At 41.3% G+C, this 19,478-nt stretch overlaps 1 protein-coding gene and 1 long non-coding RNA gene across 40 annotated transcripts in view; one reads left to right on the forward strand and one right to left on the reverse strand.

Annotated features, from left to right (window-relative positions):
• Positions 1-1,275: 1,275 nt before the first annotated feature.
• Positions 1,276-5,745, reverse strand: LOC145507875 (uncharacterized). Its single transcript, XR_014055218.1, has 3 exons — positions 4,838-5,745; positions 3,659-3,712; positions 1,276-2,475 (listed from the first exon to the last, which is right to left on the reverse strand). It is a non-coding gene; the product is annotated as an uncharacterized LOC145507875 (long non-coding RNA).
• Positions 5,339-19,478, forward strand: part of CD46 (CD46 molecule) — a 42,866-nt gene continuing 28,726 nt past the window's right edge. For 33 of the 39 annotated variants that reach the window (XR_014055194.1, XR_014055197.1, XR_014055198.1 and 30 more), the window contains exons 1-3: positions 6,011-6,262; positions 9,495-9,683; positions 10,028-10,130. Coding sequence is in view for 27 of the 39 variants with exons in the window: in XM_081495327.1 (XP_081351453.1) it covers positions 6,145-6,262; positions 9,495-9,683; positions 10,028-10,130 (410 nt within the window). In the remaining 12 variants the exon portion in view is untranslated. Of the gene's footprint in view, positions 5,536-6,010; positions 6,263-9,494; positions 9,684-10,027; positions 10,131-19,478 lie in introns of those variants that run through there. The other 6 variants (XR_014055205.1, XM_081495348.1, XM_081495347.1 and 3 more) reach the window with 1 other exon arrangement.

A 19,478-nucleotide genomic window follows, 5' to 3' on the forward strand; every position in this document is an offset into this window, starting at 1 on the left:
AATCCTAAAAGATGATGCTGTGAAAGTGCTGCACTCAGTATGTCAGCAACTTTGGAAAAATCAGCAGTGGCCACAGGACTGGAAAAGGTTAGTTTTCATTCCAATCCCAAAGAAGGGGAATGTCAAAGAACATTTCACACTACCGCACAATTGCACTCATTTCACATGCTAGCGGCATAATGCTCAAAATCTTTCAAGTTATGCTTCAGCAGTATGTGAATCAAGGATTTCCAGATGTACAAGTTGGATTTAGCAAAGGCAGAGGAACCAGAGATCAAATTGCCAACATCCATTTGATCACAGAGAAAGTAAAGGAATTTCAGGAAAACATCTACTTTTGTTTCATTGATTATGCTAAAGTCTGTGACTCTGGGATCACAACAAACTGTGGAATATTCTTAAAGAAGTGGGAATCTACCAGACCACTTCACCCGTGTCCTGAAAAACCTGTATGTGGGTCAAAAAGCAATGGTTAGAACCGGACAAGGAAAAATGTACTGGTTCAAAGTTGGGAAGGAGTATGACAAGGCTGTATATGGTCACCCTGTTTGAAGGTGAAAGTGAAAGTCGCTCAGTTGTGTCCAACTCTTTGGGACCCCATTGACTATACAATCCATGGAATTCTCCAGGCCAGAATACTAGCCTGTCCCTTCTCCAGTGGATCTTCCCAACCCAGGGATCGAACCGAGGTCTCCCGCATTGCAGGCAGATTCTTTACCAGCTGAGCCACAAGGGAAGCCCATGAATACTGGAGTGAGTAGCCTGTCCCTTCTCCAGGGAATCTTCCCAAGCCAGGAATTGAACTGTGATCTCCTGCTTGTAGGTGGACTCTTTACCAACTGAGCCATATTTAACGTATATGCAGAGTACATCGTCCAAAGTGCCAGGCTGGATATTATCACAAGCTGGAATCAAGACTGCTGGAAGAAACATCAATAACCTCAGATATGCAGATGATACCATGCTAATGGCAGAAAGTGAAAAGGAACTAAAGAGCCTCTTGTTGAGAGTGAAAAAGCTGGCTTAAAACTCAACATTCAAAAACTAAGATGATGGCATCTGGTTCCATCACTTCATGGCAAGTACATGGGGAAAAAATGGAAACAGTGACAGACTTCATTTTGGTGGGCTCCAAATGGGCTCCAAAACCACTGCAGATGGTGACTGCAGCCATGAAATTAAAAGATGCTTGCTCCTTGAAAGTAAACTTATGACAAACTTAGACAGTATATTAAAAAGCAGAGATACCACTTTGCTGACAAAGTCCATATAGTCAAAGCTATGGTTTTTCCTGCAGTTACATACAGATGTGAGAGTTGTACCATAAAGAAGGCTGAGCACTGAAGAACTGATGCTTTCAGATTTTGGTGCTGGAGAAGACTCTTGAGAGTCCCTTGGACAGCAAGGAGATCAAAGCAGTCAATCCTAAAGAAAATCAACCCTGAATAGTCATTGAAAGGAGTGATGCTGAAGCTGAAGCTCCAATACTTTGGCCACCTGATGGGAAGAGCCAACTCACTGGAAAGATTGAAGGCAAAACGAGAAGAGTGCATCAGAGGAGGGGCTGGTTAGAGAGTATCACTAACTCTGTCAACTACAAATCGGCACTTGCCAAGAGCATTTGCCAGCGACTGAGCAACAAGGGCGTTTTCCATCTGCCTCTGCAGAGACTGAACCCTCTGTTGCTGCAGCTGCAGACCTTCAACACCCGCTGAGGGGAATGCAGGGTAGAGAGTGGGGCACCCTGTACTCCAGGAAACTGGGGGAACATTTCTTTTGGTAGCTAGATATTTTCAGGAACTGATTTCATGATCCCAATCCTTGCATCTCTTCATGGCTAGAAAATCACTAAATCCCTTCATGGTGACATCAGCTCCTCGTGACTAGCAGAAAACCTTTTGTAAAATAAGTGTTTCATTTCATTGAATTCCCCCTTCACCAAAATCTTACACTGAGCTTCTCCCACTGCCTCTTTGGAGCACGTCTCTCAGAGCTATCTGAGGTACTGTCTCCTGGGTTGAAGTTTTCATTTTGCCCCAAATAAAATTTAACTCACAGCTCTCCTGTTGTGTATCTTTTTAGTCGACAGACATGAATCTGAGCCAACTCTGGCAGATAGTGAAAGACAGCGGAGCCTGGCATGCTGCAGTCCACGGGCTCGCAGAGAGAAGAGGATAGGACTTAGCGCCTGAACACCGCCAACGAAAAAAAAGAGGGGAAAGCCTCTTCCGAGAGCATTTGCCGGCCCCTTCACACTGTTACCCCGCCTCCGAAAAACAAAACGTAAATAAACCAACTGAGGAGGAAAAGGATTATCTAACTTTGTTTTATGTACTGACACCCCCAGACACCTCCCTCCATCTTACCGCCATTCCTAAAGCTTGCAGGAGAGCTACTGCAGAGCTCGAAACCTGGTCTACAAGCGATCATATTTTCCATTCTCTCCTCATTTTCTTGTTGGCAGTTTGACAACACCTTTGGGGAATTTGGAGGAAGCATTAGTGTTTAAGTCCCTACTTCACTCAAAGCCTGACTCTGAAGTTCTATGCCTCTCAGAACCTTAGGAAGTACACAGTCAATACTCTCCCTTTGAACTCTGTCACTAATATGATCTCAAGGCTAAGTGTTAAACAGTGGATCCACTTCAGAAGTCAGCTCGCCATTCCTGATTCAGGAAAGTTTTCTGTGTAGACACGTAGCTCATTCCTTTCAGAGACAAACCCTGCTTTGTTCCCAGTGCCTAACATTATTAAAATCAAAATTTCTCAGAATTTTTCCAGCATTTGGTAAATCCTCACTAGAGGAGAACCAGCAGCAATATGTTAAAAGCACTTGACACCAACATCCATTTATTTCATGCAGTATTTAATGCGCATTTGTTAAGCACCTAGTATAGGTCTAGAACTGGAGAAGGCAATGGCACCCCACTCCAGTACTCTTGCCTGGAGAATCCCATGGATGGAGGAGCCTGGTGGGCTACAGTCCATGGGGTCGCAAAGAGTCGGACATGACTGAGCGAATTCACTTCACTATTGGTCTAGAACTGTCTCAACACGGGAAATACAGCAAGAAAACTATCTCTGCCCCATGGAGCTTGCTCAGAAAAATAGGGAACAAGGCTCAAAAAAGTTTCAAATGGAGCATCCACTGAGTCAAGTCAAAATAAGTTAAGAAATCTAAGTAAAACGCTTCATTTATATTAAGAATGACTTGATGAACCCCAGAAATATCACTGACTGAAACAAAATTCCAGCAAAACCCAATTCTTGGATCTAATATAGCACTTGTAACTAGGAAACCAAACAGTAGTCATATTTTTCTCCTTTTAAATTTTCTCATGAGAAAAGAACTTACTTCTAAGACTAGAAATAGATTGGAAGTGTTTTTCAATTTTATTCAGCTATAACTGACATATAACATTATATACTGATAGCTGCAGAGAACAATGAATAGATCCGTTTTCTTAAGTGCCAACACTGAGCCACAAAACATTTCTGTTGTATCACTGTTTTACAGCTATAAGAAAAAACAAAAATGACGATTCCCCTTCATTGAGTTTCCTATTCCCTGTCTCCTTAATTGTACCTCCTTTAATTGTCATCATGGAGTGTCTGGATTTTATAACCCAAGATAGTAAGGTGTTCATTTTATACATCACCTTCACAGTTAGGATCTCGTTATGCTCTGCCAAGAATCCAAACATTGTGTTGATCTGGGAGGAAGCAGAAATTCCAAAGTTTGCTGAGCCCAGAAAATCTTTAATATATCTCAGATATAAAATTGTTTAAAATATATACAAAGTTCTATAATTACAGAAGATACATTTGAGGTTTACATGAAGAGCTTTCTTTCCTCACCATCCTCTCATACATTAACCCTATGTGATATAGGTTCTATTTCCACCATTCTGTGAACAAAAGAGTAGTTGATACACAGGTTGGATTTAAAAAAAATTTTTTTTTACCTGATTCCAAATGTAATAAAGGGTCAGTGCAGAAAACTAAAACACACACAAAAATGAAATATACATAAGCCTATCAACTGTTAATTTTGATTTATTTTCAAGTAACCTCTTTTTAAAAGTGTGTTAACATACTATTTTAATAAAAGGAATGCCAAAAAGCACACATTGATTTGGAGTTTGCTTTTTCAACTTATGAATATGTCATAGTTTCTCACTTTTTTACACTTCTTGCTGTACAAAATTTCATTTCAAAAATATACCTATCAAAAAATCTTATACTTCTGCCAAATATTTGAGAGTTTATATTTTCTCCAAAATTATACATCTTTGTTCACAACTCTGATGATTTCTTTGGGGTAAACTCTAAATAGAACTAGTGGTTTCAAAGTCATGTCCATTTAAAATTTTAAACCAAGAAAAAGTGATGTTAAAAACTAAAAGTTTGAGGGTACTGGTCCCCCCGGCCCACAATGTTTACACATTGGTTGACATTTTTATTTTTTACCAACTATTACCAAGAAAACGTCAACTCCTTTGTCTGCTGTTTAATACTGGTCACGTTACTTTTCTTTCCTATTACTAGTCATACAGGTTTACTCACAACTCTACAAATAAATTTTACTCATTCTTCATTTTCCAGCATTGAGAGATTGGTTCATCAGAAAAGTTCTTACTCATTAATTCCTACCCATCCCAACTCGAATGACATTCATTGCTTCCGGAAATATGGCACTTAAGGCACCCTTTATCCTTGCCTTTTTCATGCATGTGTATTTCATCTTCAATAAAACATTTAGTTATTCAAAGGCAAGGCCATAGAGTTGAGGCCCCATATGCTAACGGCCCGGTGTTAGGTGTTATTTAATAATTTACCTTCCCAGGGTCCTCTCCTGGGAATTATATGAGAGACTATTCAACTTTTGGCGAGCTGCAGTCCATGGGGTAGCAAAGGGTCAGACACCACTGAGTGACTGAACTGAACTGACTTTAGCAGCTGGGAGAGCAATGGCCAATCCTTTCGTGATTTTGACATCTACCAGGCCAGGAGAAACTTTCAGTAGCAGACGTTCAGCCATGGAAATCTCAATTATTGTCCCAAATTATGACTGATGTCGACTAAAAGAAGATGTACAACTTGAGAGTCCTGAGTTAAGTTTTATTTGGGGCAACATGAGGACTGCGGCCCGGGAGGCAGCACCTCAGCTCTGAAAGACTGCTCCAAAGCGGCAGTGGAGAAAAGTCAATATATAAAGTTTTGGTGAAGGCAGAGTTCAATGCCATGAAGCACTCATCTCACAAAAGGTTATTTGTTAGTCATGAGTATATGATGTCACCATGAAGGCATTTAGTGCTTCTCTGGATATGAGGAGATTCAAGGATTGAGATCATAAAATCTGTTCCTAAAAACATCCAACTATCCAAAGACCTGTCCTACCAGATTCTCTGGAGCACAGAGAGCCTCACCCTACCCTGAACTCCCTCAGGGGTTGCTGAAGGTCAACAGTTTTAGCAGCATGGGGTTAGGGTTACGGTTAGTGCCTTTGATGTTCAGTTGTCAGGAGGGGCTCTTGGTAAGTGCCAATTTATAGTTGACACTGACTCATGCCAAAGTCTGATTAAGGGCAGAGGTGTCCTGACACTCTGGATTCCAGGGCCAAACTGGGGTCTTGAGGGGGTGTCTGCTCCCCTTGCCCGAGCTCTAGGGTTCTATTTTTACGTCTCTGCCCTTTATTCTTTAATCCAGCCTTCCGGAAAACAGACACCGATGACATCGCCACCTCGAGTTTCCGTCCCACCCTTCCTGCACAGGGCGTTAACAGTCCGGTTTAACAACGCCCATCCCGGGGGAAGCCGCAGCGGCTTCCGGGTAGGCCCGCAGGGGCGGAGCTAGAGGCCGTCGGGGGCGGAGCTAGAGGCCGTCGGGGGCGGGGCTAGAGGCCCTCAGGGTCCCCGCGGGACGCGCGGCACGCCCCGCGCAGGGGCGGGGCGAGACCACGCCCCGCCCCTGCGGGCCTGCGCGGGGGGCCGCCGGCCCGTCGGCGTGTCACTTCCGCCCTGGGCGAGCCAGGGGGCTCAGGCCGCCGGCGCCGCCGCTGCGTCCGGCTCTTGTGTCGCGGGCAGCTGAGACTCAGCAAGGTCTCTGCGGAGCAGTCTCGGGTGTCCCGCTGGTCTCCCCGAAAATGAGGGCGTCTTGCGCACCGCGCAGGGCGCTTCCCCGCCGCCCCGAAAGACTGGCTTCTTCTGGGATCTTCGTCTGGGTGCTTCTGGCGCCGCTGCTCCTGCTGCCCACGTCCTCAGGTAGCGTGTGCGCCCTGGCCGGGGAGGGGGCCGGAGCGGGCCCCGGGGGCGCTGGGGCCGGCCGGCCGGACGCTGCTGGGAGCCTCGGTGGCTCGGGCCGCAGGCGCGGGGCCGGGTCCCCCCGCGGTCGTCAGGGGTTGGGGTGGAAGGCGTGCCGGGGGGTGGGTGGGTGGGGTGGGGACCACTGAGACGGCTTTCCTTGGTGGTGTGGCTCGGGGGTTTACCTGGGGCCGGGTTCTGACCCCCGCGGAAGCTTCCAGAGTGGTTCCGGGACTGATCCAGTCGATAAGGCGAGAGCCGGCCTGCAGGGTGGTGACGGTGTCTGGGGTTGTTGCTAGGCTGCTGCTGTGTCCCTGGGGAGAGTTTGCCCTGTGTTTTTTTTCGGGGCGGGGTGATGCCTCGTGCCCGGCGGGGCCTTTCTAGGATGAGGGGAGCCTGGGCCAGGTGTGCCCAGGTTTGTGCTTTGAGCAAGTGGCCAGTCCAGCTGGGCCGAATGCGGAGCAAGGAAGCGTCCTGCCTTAAAAGTGGGGGCCTGCGGAGCCCATGAGGTGCCCCTTGTCTCTGCTGAGAGCAGGCCCTGGCTAGGGTTAGAAGGTTTGCAAGGGGGAAAGGGCACTTTTTGTAATTCAGGTTAACAGGCAACTTGGTACCCAGTATATACATGTAGCAAGGAAAGAGAGCTTTATCAGGCATGAGGGAGCTGAGAGAATGATCAATAGCTCCAGATGGTACAAGCAGGTTAACTCGAATTACTGAGGGACAGAGGATGAGGCTGAATTTACCTAGAAGGAGGCTGGCTATTTGCTTGAACCTTGTAGATGGTTGTTTTTTTTTTTTTTTTTTAAGGTCTAGAAATGAGCAGAATGTGAGGAATAAAATGGATAGGTATAGATGTTAAAGCCTCCGTTTCGAGGAAGCAAAGGAAGTTTAAAAAATAGGTTGTGTAGACAGAAAAGGGAAAGAGTCTTCAGGTTTCACTGAAGTTCTAGTTTTGGTCAGAGACCGTGATTATCCAAAGGTACCACCTGGGCAGGGATGTGGGCCTATGCTTGATTCAGAGAGTTATTTTTATAACTTTGGCAAGCAAGTAGGGAGTGCTTGCACAACTTTTGTAAGTGTACAGAAGTGGGCAGTTCTCTTGACCCATAGTAGAGACTATTTCACCTTTCTGAAACTCATCTGGAAAACTGGAGAATTTTCTGAATGCAGCCTATCGAATTATATAATGGCACCTGTTAACATATAGCACTGTGTGTGTGTACTCAGTGTTGTCCAGCTCTTTTGCGACCCCATGGACTATAACTCATCAGGCAAAGTATAGCATTGTAGCCCGGTAATGTTTATATTGTAAATTCTCTAGGAAAAACTGAGTCAAGATACTATTTTTTGATGCTGGCAGTGTTTGAAAATCCTTATAGGAAAAAGAATTCAGTATTCTGAGAAAGAGAGGAAATTTGATTTTAAAACAAATATGGTATTGGACCCAGTCATTACAGTACATGAAGCTTATAATCCACTGATTGCCAAAGCAAACGTTCTAAATTGTGTGTTGTTGAAAGCGTGTTTTTCATGATGCGTGTTATTGGGAAGAGATACTTGAAGTTAGTTGGATGGATTGAAAAAACCAATTGACATTTGGTTTTCCATACACAGCACTGCATTTGAGAGTCATATCAGAAATTCTTCCTTCTTTTTATGCTTTCAAGATAGTTACTGAAATTGAATGCATAAAGCAAAGAACACATATATAGTTTAATCATATGCATGGTCACTTGAGTTCTTTCTTGGTGCTTCCAGGATATTCTCGAATGATGATGTGTGTTTTTATCTAAAATGGAATTATATAACATTTCTAGCCCATATTCTTTTCTGTTATAAAAAATAGAAGGTGTGCCTGAGAGTATTCAGTAAATTTAACGTTAATACCTGTGACTTTTTGATTTTGGTTTGTTATGGGCAATTGAGGAAAATTCATGTGTCAGGATCAGCAAAGTAGAAATGTTGAAAACCCTTGATAAATGTTGAAACAATTAACTTTACATGATATAAGACATGTTATAAGTGACATGTTGGATGAATATTGAGAGAGAAGTTCAGAATTTAGAATATGATGGGAAAGAAGGGTGATATTTCACTTGTTTAGAATTCTCTCAATCTGAAGTAAGACCTAGATCCAGGGAGTAACTAAGTAAATGTTCCTCAGGGATCAAAATAGGTCTGTCTCTGTTTTCCTTGTAAGCCAGGGCTCTGCATTCCTTTAGCCCTTTAGGACTTGATGTGTCTCCATCACATTATTTTATATAATTTTTCTAACAGATCTGTTAGGTTGTCAAGTGCCCAGATAATTAAAAGGAAGAGGACTTGCTGAAATAGAAATGACATTATTCTAGGGAGAAAAAATTTCCCCCAGCATTCCCTGCAAAAACCCTAGAAGTAAAAAACTCTAAAAGCGTGTCAGGATAGTAGCTTTACAACAGGATATATTGGATAAACAACCCAGCTACTTTAGGGAGCTTCTGAGGGATTGATCTGTGAAGGAAAATGAAATTATATTTAATATCCAGGAAAGCAAGTTTTTTTCATGTAATGCTATCCAAATATTATATTTTGATATTTACACAGTGTCTATATATATATCACTTAAAAAATGTTCAATTCACTAATAGAAAGCAAATGAAGTATTTTGAAATACTTTGGTCCCTATTTATTTTGATTTATTAATCCCCCAGTGCGTATTTTATATTCACCTCTTATCACAGCATGTCTTGAGTTACAACTTAGTATACAGCGTAGTAGAAAAAGAAGGCATATGATTCCTGCCCTCTGGGCCCTGGTCTTCTGAGAGAAAACAGCCTCATATGTTTGTGTTTCAAACTCGGGAAGAATAATCCGAGCACAGTGCTATAGGAGACTTCTTAGAAGAGAGGTGAGTTTTGAAATGATGGATTTAGAAAGAAGTGGGGAAGGATACGGACCTATAAACATACTTACATTTCAGAACCATGCACATTGATGCTGTCTCTTCCATTTGCTGTTGAATTAAAATTCATCTTATTCTCCAACAAGCCAGAAGCTCATAGGTTGTTATTTAAAGTAAGCAAGGCACATATAAAATCTTGCTAAGAACTTTTCCATTTGTTCTGTACTACCTGTTTGTTGCCAGGCCACAGTCTCTGTCTGGTGAATAAGATAAAATGCTTTATTTTTATGCTCTTATTCTCTCTATTCCTAGATGCCTGTGGTGAGCCACCAAGATTTGAAACTATGAAGCCCCAGGGTGCCCTTAAACCCAGTTATAGTCCTGGGGCTAATATATCGTATGAATGTCGTTTGGGTTTCCAGTCAATAACTCCTGGTCAAGTCCTCTTGCTTGTTTGTCAGGATAATAATACATGGTCGTCTCTCCAGGAGGCCTGTAAAAGTAAGTAAATTTTTTTTTAATTCAAAAAACTTTTTATTGCTCTAGAGATTTTCACACATTTTAGAGTACGTATTTTACTACTGAAATGATCGTTTTCTCGTGTGAATGTAGGTTTTTAGATAGCCGTGCATTAAGGCTTTGAAAAATCTCCAGGGAATCGTTTTCATCACAATTGGTTGCCTGGGTAATTATGAATCTTATATGGCATTATAATAGTTAAAGCAAGAAAACAATAATAAAAGAAATAATATTCCCATGAGTTCAAACAAGCCATATAGAATTTTGAATTTGATTCAGATCTATTTTGAAATGAGTGTAAAACAAGTTTGGTCTTTTGCTTTTAGGAAGACGGTGTTCTACCCTAGGTGATCCCATAAATGGCCAAGTTATCTTTGCAAATGGAAGTACTGAGTTTGGTTCACAGGCTCACTATGTTTGTAATAAGGGGTAAGTAGGCTGCTCCTTAGAGGAAATAAAGTTATGTGTGACTAAGTCCATTTTCATTTTGCCTCTCTTCTTAAGCATTGCCATAAAGTTGATTTCATTTTGTTTTATATGTAAGTCATACTGTAGCCAAATAACCTTGGGGTTTTTATGAAGATTGGAAAGATGAGTAACTAGTAGAAATTTAAATTGAAGGAAAGTGAAATAGTGTAAAATTCAGTATATGTATTAATAAACCTATCATAAGCATTGAAAAATCATGGTGACTATATCCTTGACAACACAGTGCCCTCTATTTGTCAATAAAATGTCCAATTCTGAGATTTGAAATAGGGTTTATGGAACTGGGAAGTGGAATAGCCAACTATAGTTGTTCTTATATCAAAGTAATCTGTAAGATGTTACCAGACCAAAGTTGACCTGGCTAGCTTAGACAGTAATCTTCATCAGGATCTTATAGTTGGAAAACCTTATTGTTGAAACTGCTACAAAGGAGTGAAGCATCTCAAAGAGGTACTAAGTATTTAATAACAGCCTTTGTTCTACAGGGCCCTCTTAATAGTATATATTAAGGATCCATAAAAAAATGCTCAATTTTTTAAAAAAATGTGAATTTAAAGGATAAGTGTGATATCTATGGAAAGGCAACTGGTTTTTTATTATTGTCTATGTATCCTGGTACTTTACTGAGTTTATTAGTTCCCACATTTGTATTTGTGTGTATGTGTGTGTGTGTGCGTAATCTTTAGGGTTTTCTATGTAGTAGAAATATATATATATTTTTTCTTGCTTAATTGCTCTAGCTAGAACTTCCAGTACCATGTTGAATAAAAGTGGTAAAAGTAGTTGTCCATGCCTGTTCCGATCAAATTTTGTCAAGTTTTTTTCTGCCTCAGTTGAGGCGATCATGTGCTTTTTTTCTCTTTCATTCTTTTGATATGGCTTATTACAGTGACTGATTTTTTTATGTGTTGAGCCATCCCTTGCATTCTCGGGATAACTCTCACTTGCTCATGATGTTTAATCCTTTTAAGATGCTGTTGAGTTCTTTACTAGTATTGTGTTGAGGCTGTTTGCATTGGTGTTTTTAAAGGCTGTTGATCTAACTTTCATTGTGTCCTTGTCAAATTTTGCTATCATGGTAATGTTCATCTCATAGAATGAGCTCAGAAGACTTCCCTTCCCTTTAGTTTTTTGGAAAAGTTTGGGAAAGGTTGGTGTTACTTCTTTAAATGTTTGCTAGATTCACCAGTGAAACCATCAGATCCAGAATTTTTTTTTATTGAGAGATTTTTGGTTACTGATTCTATCTCCCTACTGCTGCTGCTGTTAAGTCGCTTCGGTCGTGTCCGACTCTGTGAGACCCCATAGACGGCAGCCCACCAGGCTCCCCTGTCCCTGAGATTCTCCAGGCAAGAACACTGGAGTGGGTTGCCATTTCCTTCTCCAGTGCATGCATGCATGCATGCATGCTAAGTCGGTTCAGTCATGTCTGACTCTCTGCGACCCTGTGGACAGCAGCCCACCAGGCTCCCCTGTCCCTGGGATTCTCCAGGAAAGAACACTGGAGTGGGTGCCATTTCCTTCTCCAGTGCATGCATGCTAAGTCGGTTCAGTCGTGTCTGACTCTGTGCGACCCTGTGGACAGCAGCCCACCAGGCTCCCCTGTCCCTGGGATTCTCCAGGCAAGAACACTGGAGTGGATGCCATTTCCTTCTCCCATCTCCTTACTAGTTAAGGTTTATTCAGATTATCTGTTTGGGTGATTAAGTCGTGGTAGGTTTTGTGTTTCTAGGAGTTTGTCTGTTTTATCTAGTGCTTCCATTTGTGGCATAAAATTGTTCATGGTACTCTTATAGTATTTTTTATTTCTGTCAAATCAGTAGTGGTGTTACTACTTTTGTTTCTGAGTTAGTAATTTGAGTCTAATCACTTTTAGTCTATTTAAAGGTTTTTCAACTCTTGCACTTTTTGAAGAACCTACTTTTGATTTCTTTGATTGTTCTCTATTATTCTGCCCTTTTTTTGTTTGTTATCTCTGTTCTAATATGGCAACTAAACCATAATAAATCTTTATTATTTACTTCCTTCTGCTGGCCTTGGATTTATTTCTTTTTCTGGTTCCTTAACGTGTAAACTTAGTTTGAACTTTCAGAGGTAACATTTCTTAATGTAAACATTTACAGGTGTAAATTTCCCCTTTGGCACTAAATCCCATAAGTTTTGATATGTTATATTTTCATTTCCATTTGTCAAGGTATGTTTAAATCACTCTGATTTCTGCTTTGAACCATTGGTTGATTTAAAACAGACTGTTTACTTTTCTAGGGAAAACCACTAGACCATTCAGGTATGACCTAGATCAAATCCCTTATGAGTATACCGTGGAAGTGACAAATAGATTTAAGGGTCTAGACCTGATAGACAGAGTGCCTGATGAACTATGGACAGAGGTTCGTGACATTGTACAGGAGACAGGGATCAAGAAAATCCCCATGGAAAAGAAATGCAAAAAAGCAAAATGGCTGTCTGAGGAGGCCTTACAGATAGCTGGGAAGAGAAGAGAAGCGAAAAGCAAAGGAGAAAAGGAAAGATATTCCCATCTGAATGCAGAGTTCCAAAGAATAGCAAGGAGAGATAAAGCCTTCCTCAGCGATCAGTGCAAAGAAATAGAGGAAAACAACAGATTGGGAAAGACTAGAGATCTCTTCAAGAAAATTAGAGATACCAAAGGAACATTTCATGCAAAGATAGGCTCGATAAAGGACAGAAATGGTATGGACCTAACAGAAGCAGAAGATATTAAGAAGAGGTGGCAAGAATACACAGAAGAACTGTACAAAAAAGATCTTCACGACCCAGATAATCACGATGGTGTGATCACTCACCTAGAGCCAGACATCCTGGAATGTGAAGTCAAGTGGGCCTTAGAAAGCATCACTACGAACAAAGCTAGTGGAGGTGATGGAATTCCAGTTGAGCTATTTCAAATCCTCAAAGGTGATGCTGTGAAAGTGCTGCACTTGATATGCCAGCAAATTTGGAAAACTCAGCAGTGGCCACAGGACTGGAAGAGGTCAGTTTTCGTTCCAATCCCAAAGAAAGGCAATGCCAAAGAATGCTCAAACTACCGCACAATTGCACTCATCTCACATGCTAGTAAAGTAATGCTCAAAATTCTCCAAGCCAGGCTTCAGCAATACGTGAACCGTGAACTTCCAGATGTTCAAGCTGGTTTTAGAAAAGGCAGAGGAACCAGAGATCAAATTGCCAATATCCGCTGGATCATCGAAAAAGCAAGAGAGTTCCAGAAAAACATCTATTTCTGCTTTATTGACTATGCCAAAGCCTTTGACTGTGTGGATCACAATAAACTGTGGAAAATTCTGAAAGAGATGGGAATACCAGACCATCTGACCTGTCTCTTGAGAAACCTGTATGCAGGTCAGGAAGCAAGTTAGAACTGGACATGGAACAACAGACTGGTTCCAAATAGGAAAAGGAGTCCGTCAAGGCTGTATATTGTCACCCTGCTTATTTAACTTCTATGCAGAGTACATCATGAGAAACGCTGGGCTGGAAGAAACACAAGCTGGAATCAAGATTCCCGGGAGAAATATCAATAACCTCAGATATGCGGATGACACCACCCTTATGGCAGAGAGTGAAGAAGAACTAAAGAGCCTCTTGATGAAGGTGAAAGAGGAGAGTGAAAAAGTTGACTTAAAGCTCAACGTTCAGAAAACTAAGATCATGGCATCTGGTCCCATCACTCCATGGGAAATAGATGGGGAAACAGTGGAAACAGTGTCAGACTTTATTTTTTTGGGCTCCAGAATCACTGCTGATGGTGATTGCAGCCATGAAATTAAAAGACGCTTACTCCTTGGAAGGAAGGTTATGGCCAACCTAGATAGCATATTTAAAAGCAGAGACATTACTTTGCCAACAAAAGTCCGTCTGGTCAAGGCTATGGTTTTTCCAGTGATCATGTATGGATGTGAGAGTTGAACGGTGAAGAAATCTGAGTGCCAAAGAATTGATGCTTTTGAACTGTGGTGTTGGAGAAGACTCTTGAGAGTCCCTTGGACTGCAAGGAGATCCAATCAATCCATCCTAAAAGAGGTCAATCCTGGGTGTTCATTGGAAGGTCTGATGTTGAAGCTGAAACTCCAATATTTTGGCCACCTCATGCGAAGGGTTGACTCATTGGAAAAGACCCTAATGCTGGGTAGGATTGGAGGCGGGAGGAGAGGGGGACGACAGAGAATGAGATGGTTGGATGGCATCACCGACTTGATGGACATGGGTTTGGGTAGACTCCGGGAGTTGGTGATGGACAGAGAGGCCTGGCGTGCTGCAATTCATGGGGTCGCAAAGAGTCAGACATGACTGAGCGACTGAACTGAACTGTTTACTTTTCACAATTTCATGAATTTTCAGTTTTCCTTTTGGTAATGATTTTTAACTTCTTCCTAGTGTGGTCAAAGAATATACTTTGTATAATATCTACCTTTTAACATCTATTACTTAAAATTAATTTGTAGCATAAAATAAACATAGTATTATTTGTTAATTAATTAATTATGTTTTAATAACATTGTTCCCTTGTTTATAGCCTAGCATATGGTCTGTCCTGGCAAATACCCCATGTGCTGTTGGAAAGACTATCTGTTTTTGTTGCCTAGAGTGCTTTGTATATAGCTGTGAGATCAGGTTGTTTTCTTGTTAAGGTCCTCTGTTTATCTTCTGTGTAGTTGTTCTGTCCATTATTGTGAGTGAGGTATCATAGTCTCCAACTTATATTGGAGAAATGCTTATTATGTAGGAATGTTTTTTATCCCTTCAGTTCTGTCATTTCTTGCTTCATAGATTTTGATGGCCTGTCATTAGGTGCATAAATGTTTATAACTGTTACATCTTCTTGCAGTATTGAACCCTTGTTAATGTAAAATTTCCTTCTTTGTCTCTTGCAACCTTTTTTCTTTATTTAAAGTCTCTTTTGTCAGATTTTAGTATAGCTACTCAGCTGTGTTTTGGTTACTAATGTCTTTTTCCAGGCTTCCATTTTCACTCCATTTATGACTTCTGTTGTCAAGTGAGTCTCTTGTAGACAGGATTTGGTTGGAGCAACGAGGGACCTGTCTCTATGATTTGTTTTCTATATGTGCTATTTGTTTTCTATATGCTTTATAGCTTTTTTCCTAGTCCCTCATTTCCTGCATTACTGTCTTCTTTTTTGTGTAGTTGATATTTGTAGTGAAATATTTAAATTCCTGTCTCATTTCCTTTTATGTATATCCTATGGCTGTATTGTTTGTTGTTACTCTTGGAAATTACATTTAACACTGTACGTGGAAATTCCCTGGTAGTCCAGGGGTTCGGACTCTTCACCCCCACTGCAGAGGGCACAGGCTTGATCCCTGATTGGGGAGCTAAGATCCAAGCTGTGAATCCAGTAAGATTCACAGCATGACCAAAACAAAGCAAAACAAAAAAACACTGTATAGTTACAAGACTCCAGGTTGAATTTATACCAACTTAAATTCAATAAATTGCAAAATCAATCCTTTACCGCCCCAGACTCACCCTTTTTTATTGTTGATATCATACTGCTGTCTATACAAATAATTGTAATACTAGTTTCTATTTTAATAATCTATTTATTTATTTTATAATTTAGTCTTTTAAATCACATAGGAAACAAAATTTGTAGTTGCAAACCACTGTTTCAGTAATGCTGGCTTTTATAATTGCTTTTATATTTACCTTTGCTGAGTTTGTTTTTTTTATATACGTAAGACTTTGAGACCCTTCATTCCCTTTTCAGTACTCCCTTCTTCACGTTTCTTCTTGAGTGTATAGTGGTCACAAACTCCTTAAGTTTTTAAGTCTGGAATGTCTTAAATTCTCCCTCATTTTTGATGATCAGTTTTGTTGGATAGAGGGTTTTTGGTAGAGTTTTTTTTTTTTTTTTTTAATTATATCAATAACTTTCTTCTGGACTCTGAGTTTCTACTGACAAAATCTGCTGATAATCTTAGTTACGATGCTTGACATACGATATTTCTCTTCTCTCTTGCAGTTTTCAATATTCTTTGTCTTTGTTTTTTGAAAGTTTGATCATTATGGCTTTGTGCAAGTCTCTTTGTATTCATCTTACTTAGAATTTTGAGCTTTTGACATGTTTATATTGATGTCTTTTATGGAATTTGGGAAGTTCTCAGCTGTTATTTCTATAAGAATTCTCTCTGTCCCTTTGCTGAGCATCCCATAGGGTGTGTGCTGGTCTCCTTATTGGTGTCCCACAGAGTCCTTAGGCTTTATCCACTTTTCTTCAATCGTTTTTCTTTCTCAGAGTCAGTAATTTCTGTTCCCCTATATCAGTTCTACTAATTCTTCTCAAATAAGCCTTCAAGGCTTCTGGTGACTTTTTCCTTTCGATTAATGTAATTTGCAACTCATGAATTTACTTTTGGATTCTTTTTAGGTTTTCTGTCTCTAATTGATACTTTCACTGTGTTCACATATTCTCTAGACTTTCTACATTTCTTCCTTTAGTTCTTTGTCCATCTTAGTGACTGTTATTTCTTCCCAGTTTCACTGAGGCTCCAGGTCCACGGGGCCAAGGTAGGGGGCCGCCCTGTGGGGCAGAGACGAGCCAGTGAAAAGGATGTATTTGACTGGTGTTCTTGGGGCACAGGTTGTTGGTCTGGCCTCGCTTCTTGTGGCAGGTGACAGCATGTGAGCACAGCACTTGCAGCAGATTGTTTTGTCACAGTCATACTTCTGGGAAAAGCTGGCAGAGGAAAGGGTTGATGCTGCCACCCCATGGTTGGTGCACCAAGGGCAGGGTGGGTCCTTTCTGGATATTATCGTCTGAGGGAGTTCGGCCCCTCAGCTATTTGCCTGCAAAAGTCAAACTGTTGGTGAGGCAGGATGCCGGGTGTCTTTGATTCTGACTTTAACCTTCTTCATGGTGACACTTAGCTTGACCTCAGGAGTGATGCTCTTGTCCATCAGGGTCTTCACAAGGATCTGCATCTGTGGGTCTGCTGTCTGGCCGCTTTGTTGACAAAAAATGGGGTGGCAGAACCGGCACCCATCTATTTCCAGAGGGAGTGACTTCACAAGACACAACTTTTAAAGTCTTTGTTTAATAGATCTGTCATAAGGTCTCCTTCAGAAAAAAAGTTCTTTTCATTTATCTTTCCATTATATGAGCCATAGATTCTTTTTCTGTTTCTTTGTATGCCTTGTGACTTTTTTGTGGAATCGATATGTGGAATCTAACAATGTGGTAACTGAAAAATCTGATTCTCTGCCTCTTTTATTTTGATTTTGGTTTTTTGATTATTGTATGGTGTCTCAGTGCTGATTCAGGTCTTTTCTGAGACTTTCTCTGGGTGTGCACAGTCATTTTCTAATTTTTTTTTCCACATGGCAATTATTGTGGAATATCCTAGTATTTAATGTCCAGCTTCTGCTAGTGGCTCCCCTGATAGCTCAGCTGGTAAAGAATCCACCTGCAATGCAGGAAACCTTGGTTCAATTCCTGTATTGGGAAGATCTGCTGGAGAAGGGATAGGCTACCCACTCCGGTATTCTTGGGCTTTCCTGATGGCTCAGCTGGTAAAGAATCTGCCTGCAGTGTGGGAGACCTGGGTTAGGAAGATCCCCTGGAGAAGGGAAACGCTACCCACTCCAGTATTCGGGCCTGGAGAATTCCATGGACTGTATAGTCCATGGGGTTGCAAAGACTCAGACACGACTGAGCCACTTTCGCTCACACTTCTGCTAGTGGGGGGAAAAAAGTGAAAGAGGGAGCAAGGGGTGCTGGGTTTCAAATCTCTTGGAAATTGTTTGGCCAGTGTTGAAGGAGCTTGAAAAAGCTGGAGGAGGTGTGACGACAGTGGCTGCCCATCTCTTTTTTGCTCCTCTGGGATGGGAAGCAGCAGTGATAAGAGCATAAATCCCTGCTCCTTGGAGGGTAGGCCCCTTTTTGCCCGCCCTAGCTCCCACAGGCTACTTATAAGCTGCTCCAGCCCTGTGTGCACAGACGGCTGCTCAGGTGGGGGTGGGGAGCTGCCACTGTGTTGAGAGCTCAAATTGACCGAAATTAAATTAACTTACCCGTCCAAGTCTTCTCCTCTGAATTGCAAGCCATGAAGAGATTCTAGATTTCCAAAACTGTGGAAATGAGGCAGATTCTATCAGTGAATCTGTCATCAAGGCGGGGAGACAGATTCCCATTCCCATTGCCACCTGTTTTGCCATCATCCTAGAGTCCTTTACTTAACGCATTATAATCTAGAATCAGTGCATTAACCCTTGTGGAAAAGTCATCTGGAAGTGGGTACAGGCAGATACACTGGGTATTTTTTAACTTGATCAAGTAAAAATAACGGGAGATCCAGTGAATAGAGAGAAAGAGGCTGCTAGGTACCAGGAGACTCAGGGAAGTTGTAGCCTTCTTGAGAAACACAATATATAGAGAGGTGTCAAACAAAATAGTAAACGAGAAGCACCAAATAGACCCTTCTCGTGATCTTGACCACGAGAGTCCAGTGGAAGAGTGTAGTGTGCATTTAAATGATCAGAGAAGATTTCATTGAGCAGTGTTCCTAAACTACTTTACTGCTAGAGAGATACAGGCATATCTTGGAGATAACCACAGGTTCACTTCCAGGCCACTGCAGTAAAGCAGATCAAATGAGTTTTTTACATGTGTTTACACTATATTATAGTCTGTTAATTGTACAATAGCATTATGTCTGAAAAAATGTACATACCTTAATTTCAGAATGCTGTGTTACCAAAAAGTGCTAATCATAATCTGAGCCGCAGAGAGTCGTAGTAGTAACAAGAAAGACACTCATCATAGGTCGCCATAACAAAATAATAATAGTGATAAAGTTTGAAATCTGAGATTTACCAAAATGACACAGAGACATGAAGTGAACAAATACTGTTGGAAAAATGAACACAAGCAGATTTTTTGGTGCAGGGTTGCCACACACCTTCAGTTTGTTAAAAACCCGATAAAGTGAACAGCAGTGAAATGAGATATGCCTGTATGTTGAATATTAATACTCTTAAAGACTATTAATCAGCGAACTAAGATGGACTGGAATGGGTGAATTTAACTCAGATGACCATTATATCTACTACTGTGGGCAAGAATCCCTTAGAAGAAATGGAGTAGCCATCATGGTCAACAAAAGAGTCCGAAATGCAGTACTTGGATGCAATCTCAAAAACGATAGAATGATCTCTGTTCGTTTCCAAGGCAAACCATTCAATATCACGGTAATCCAAGTCTATGCCCCAACCAGAAATGCCGAAGAAGCT

This window comes from Giraffa tippelskirchi, chromosome 5 (genome assembly GCF_054371585.1).
Source record: "Giraffa tippelskirchi isolate mGirTip1 chromosome 5, T2T-mGirTip1v1.2.pri, whole genome shotgun sequence".
Taxonomy (NCBI): domain Eukaryota; kingdom Metazoa; phylum Chordata; class Mammalia; order Artiodactyla; family Giraffidae; genus Giraffa; species Giraffa tippelskirchi.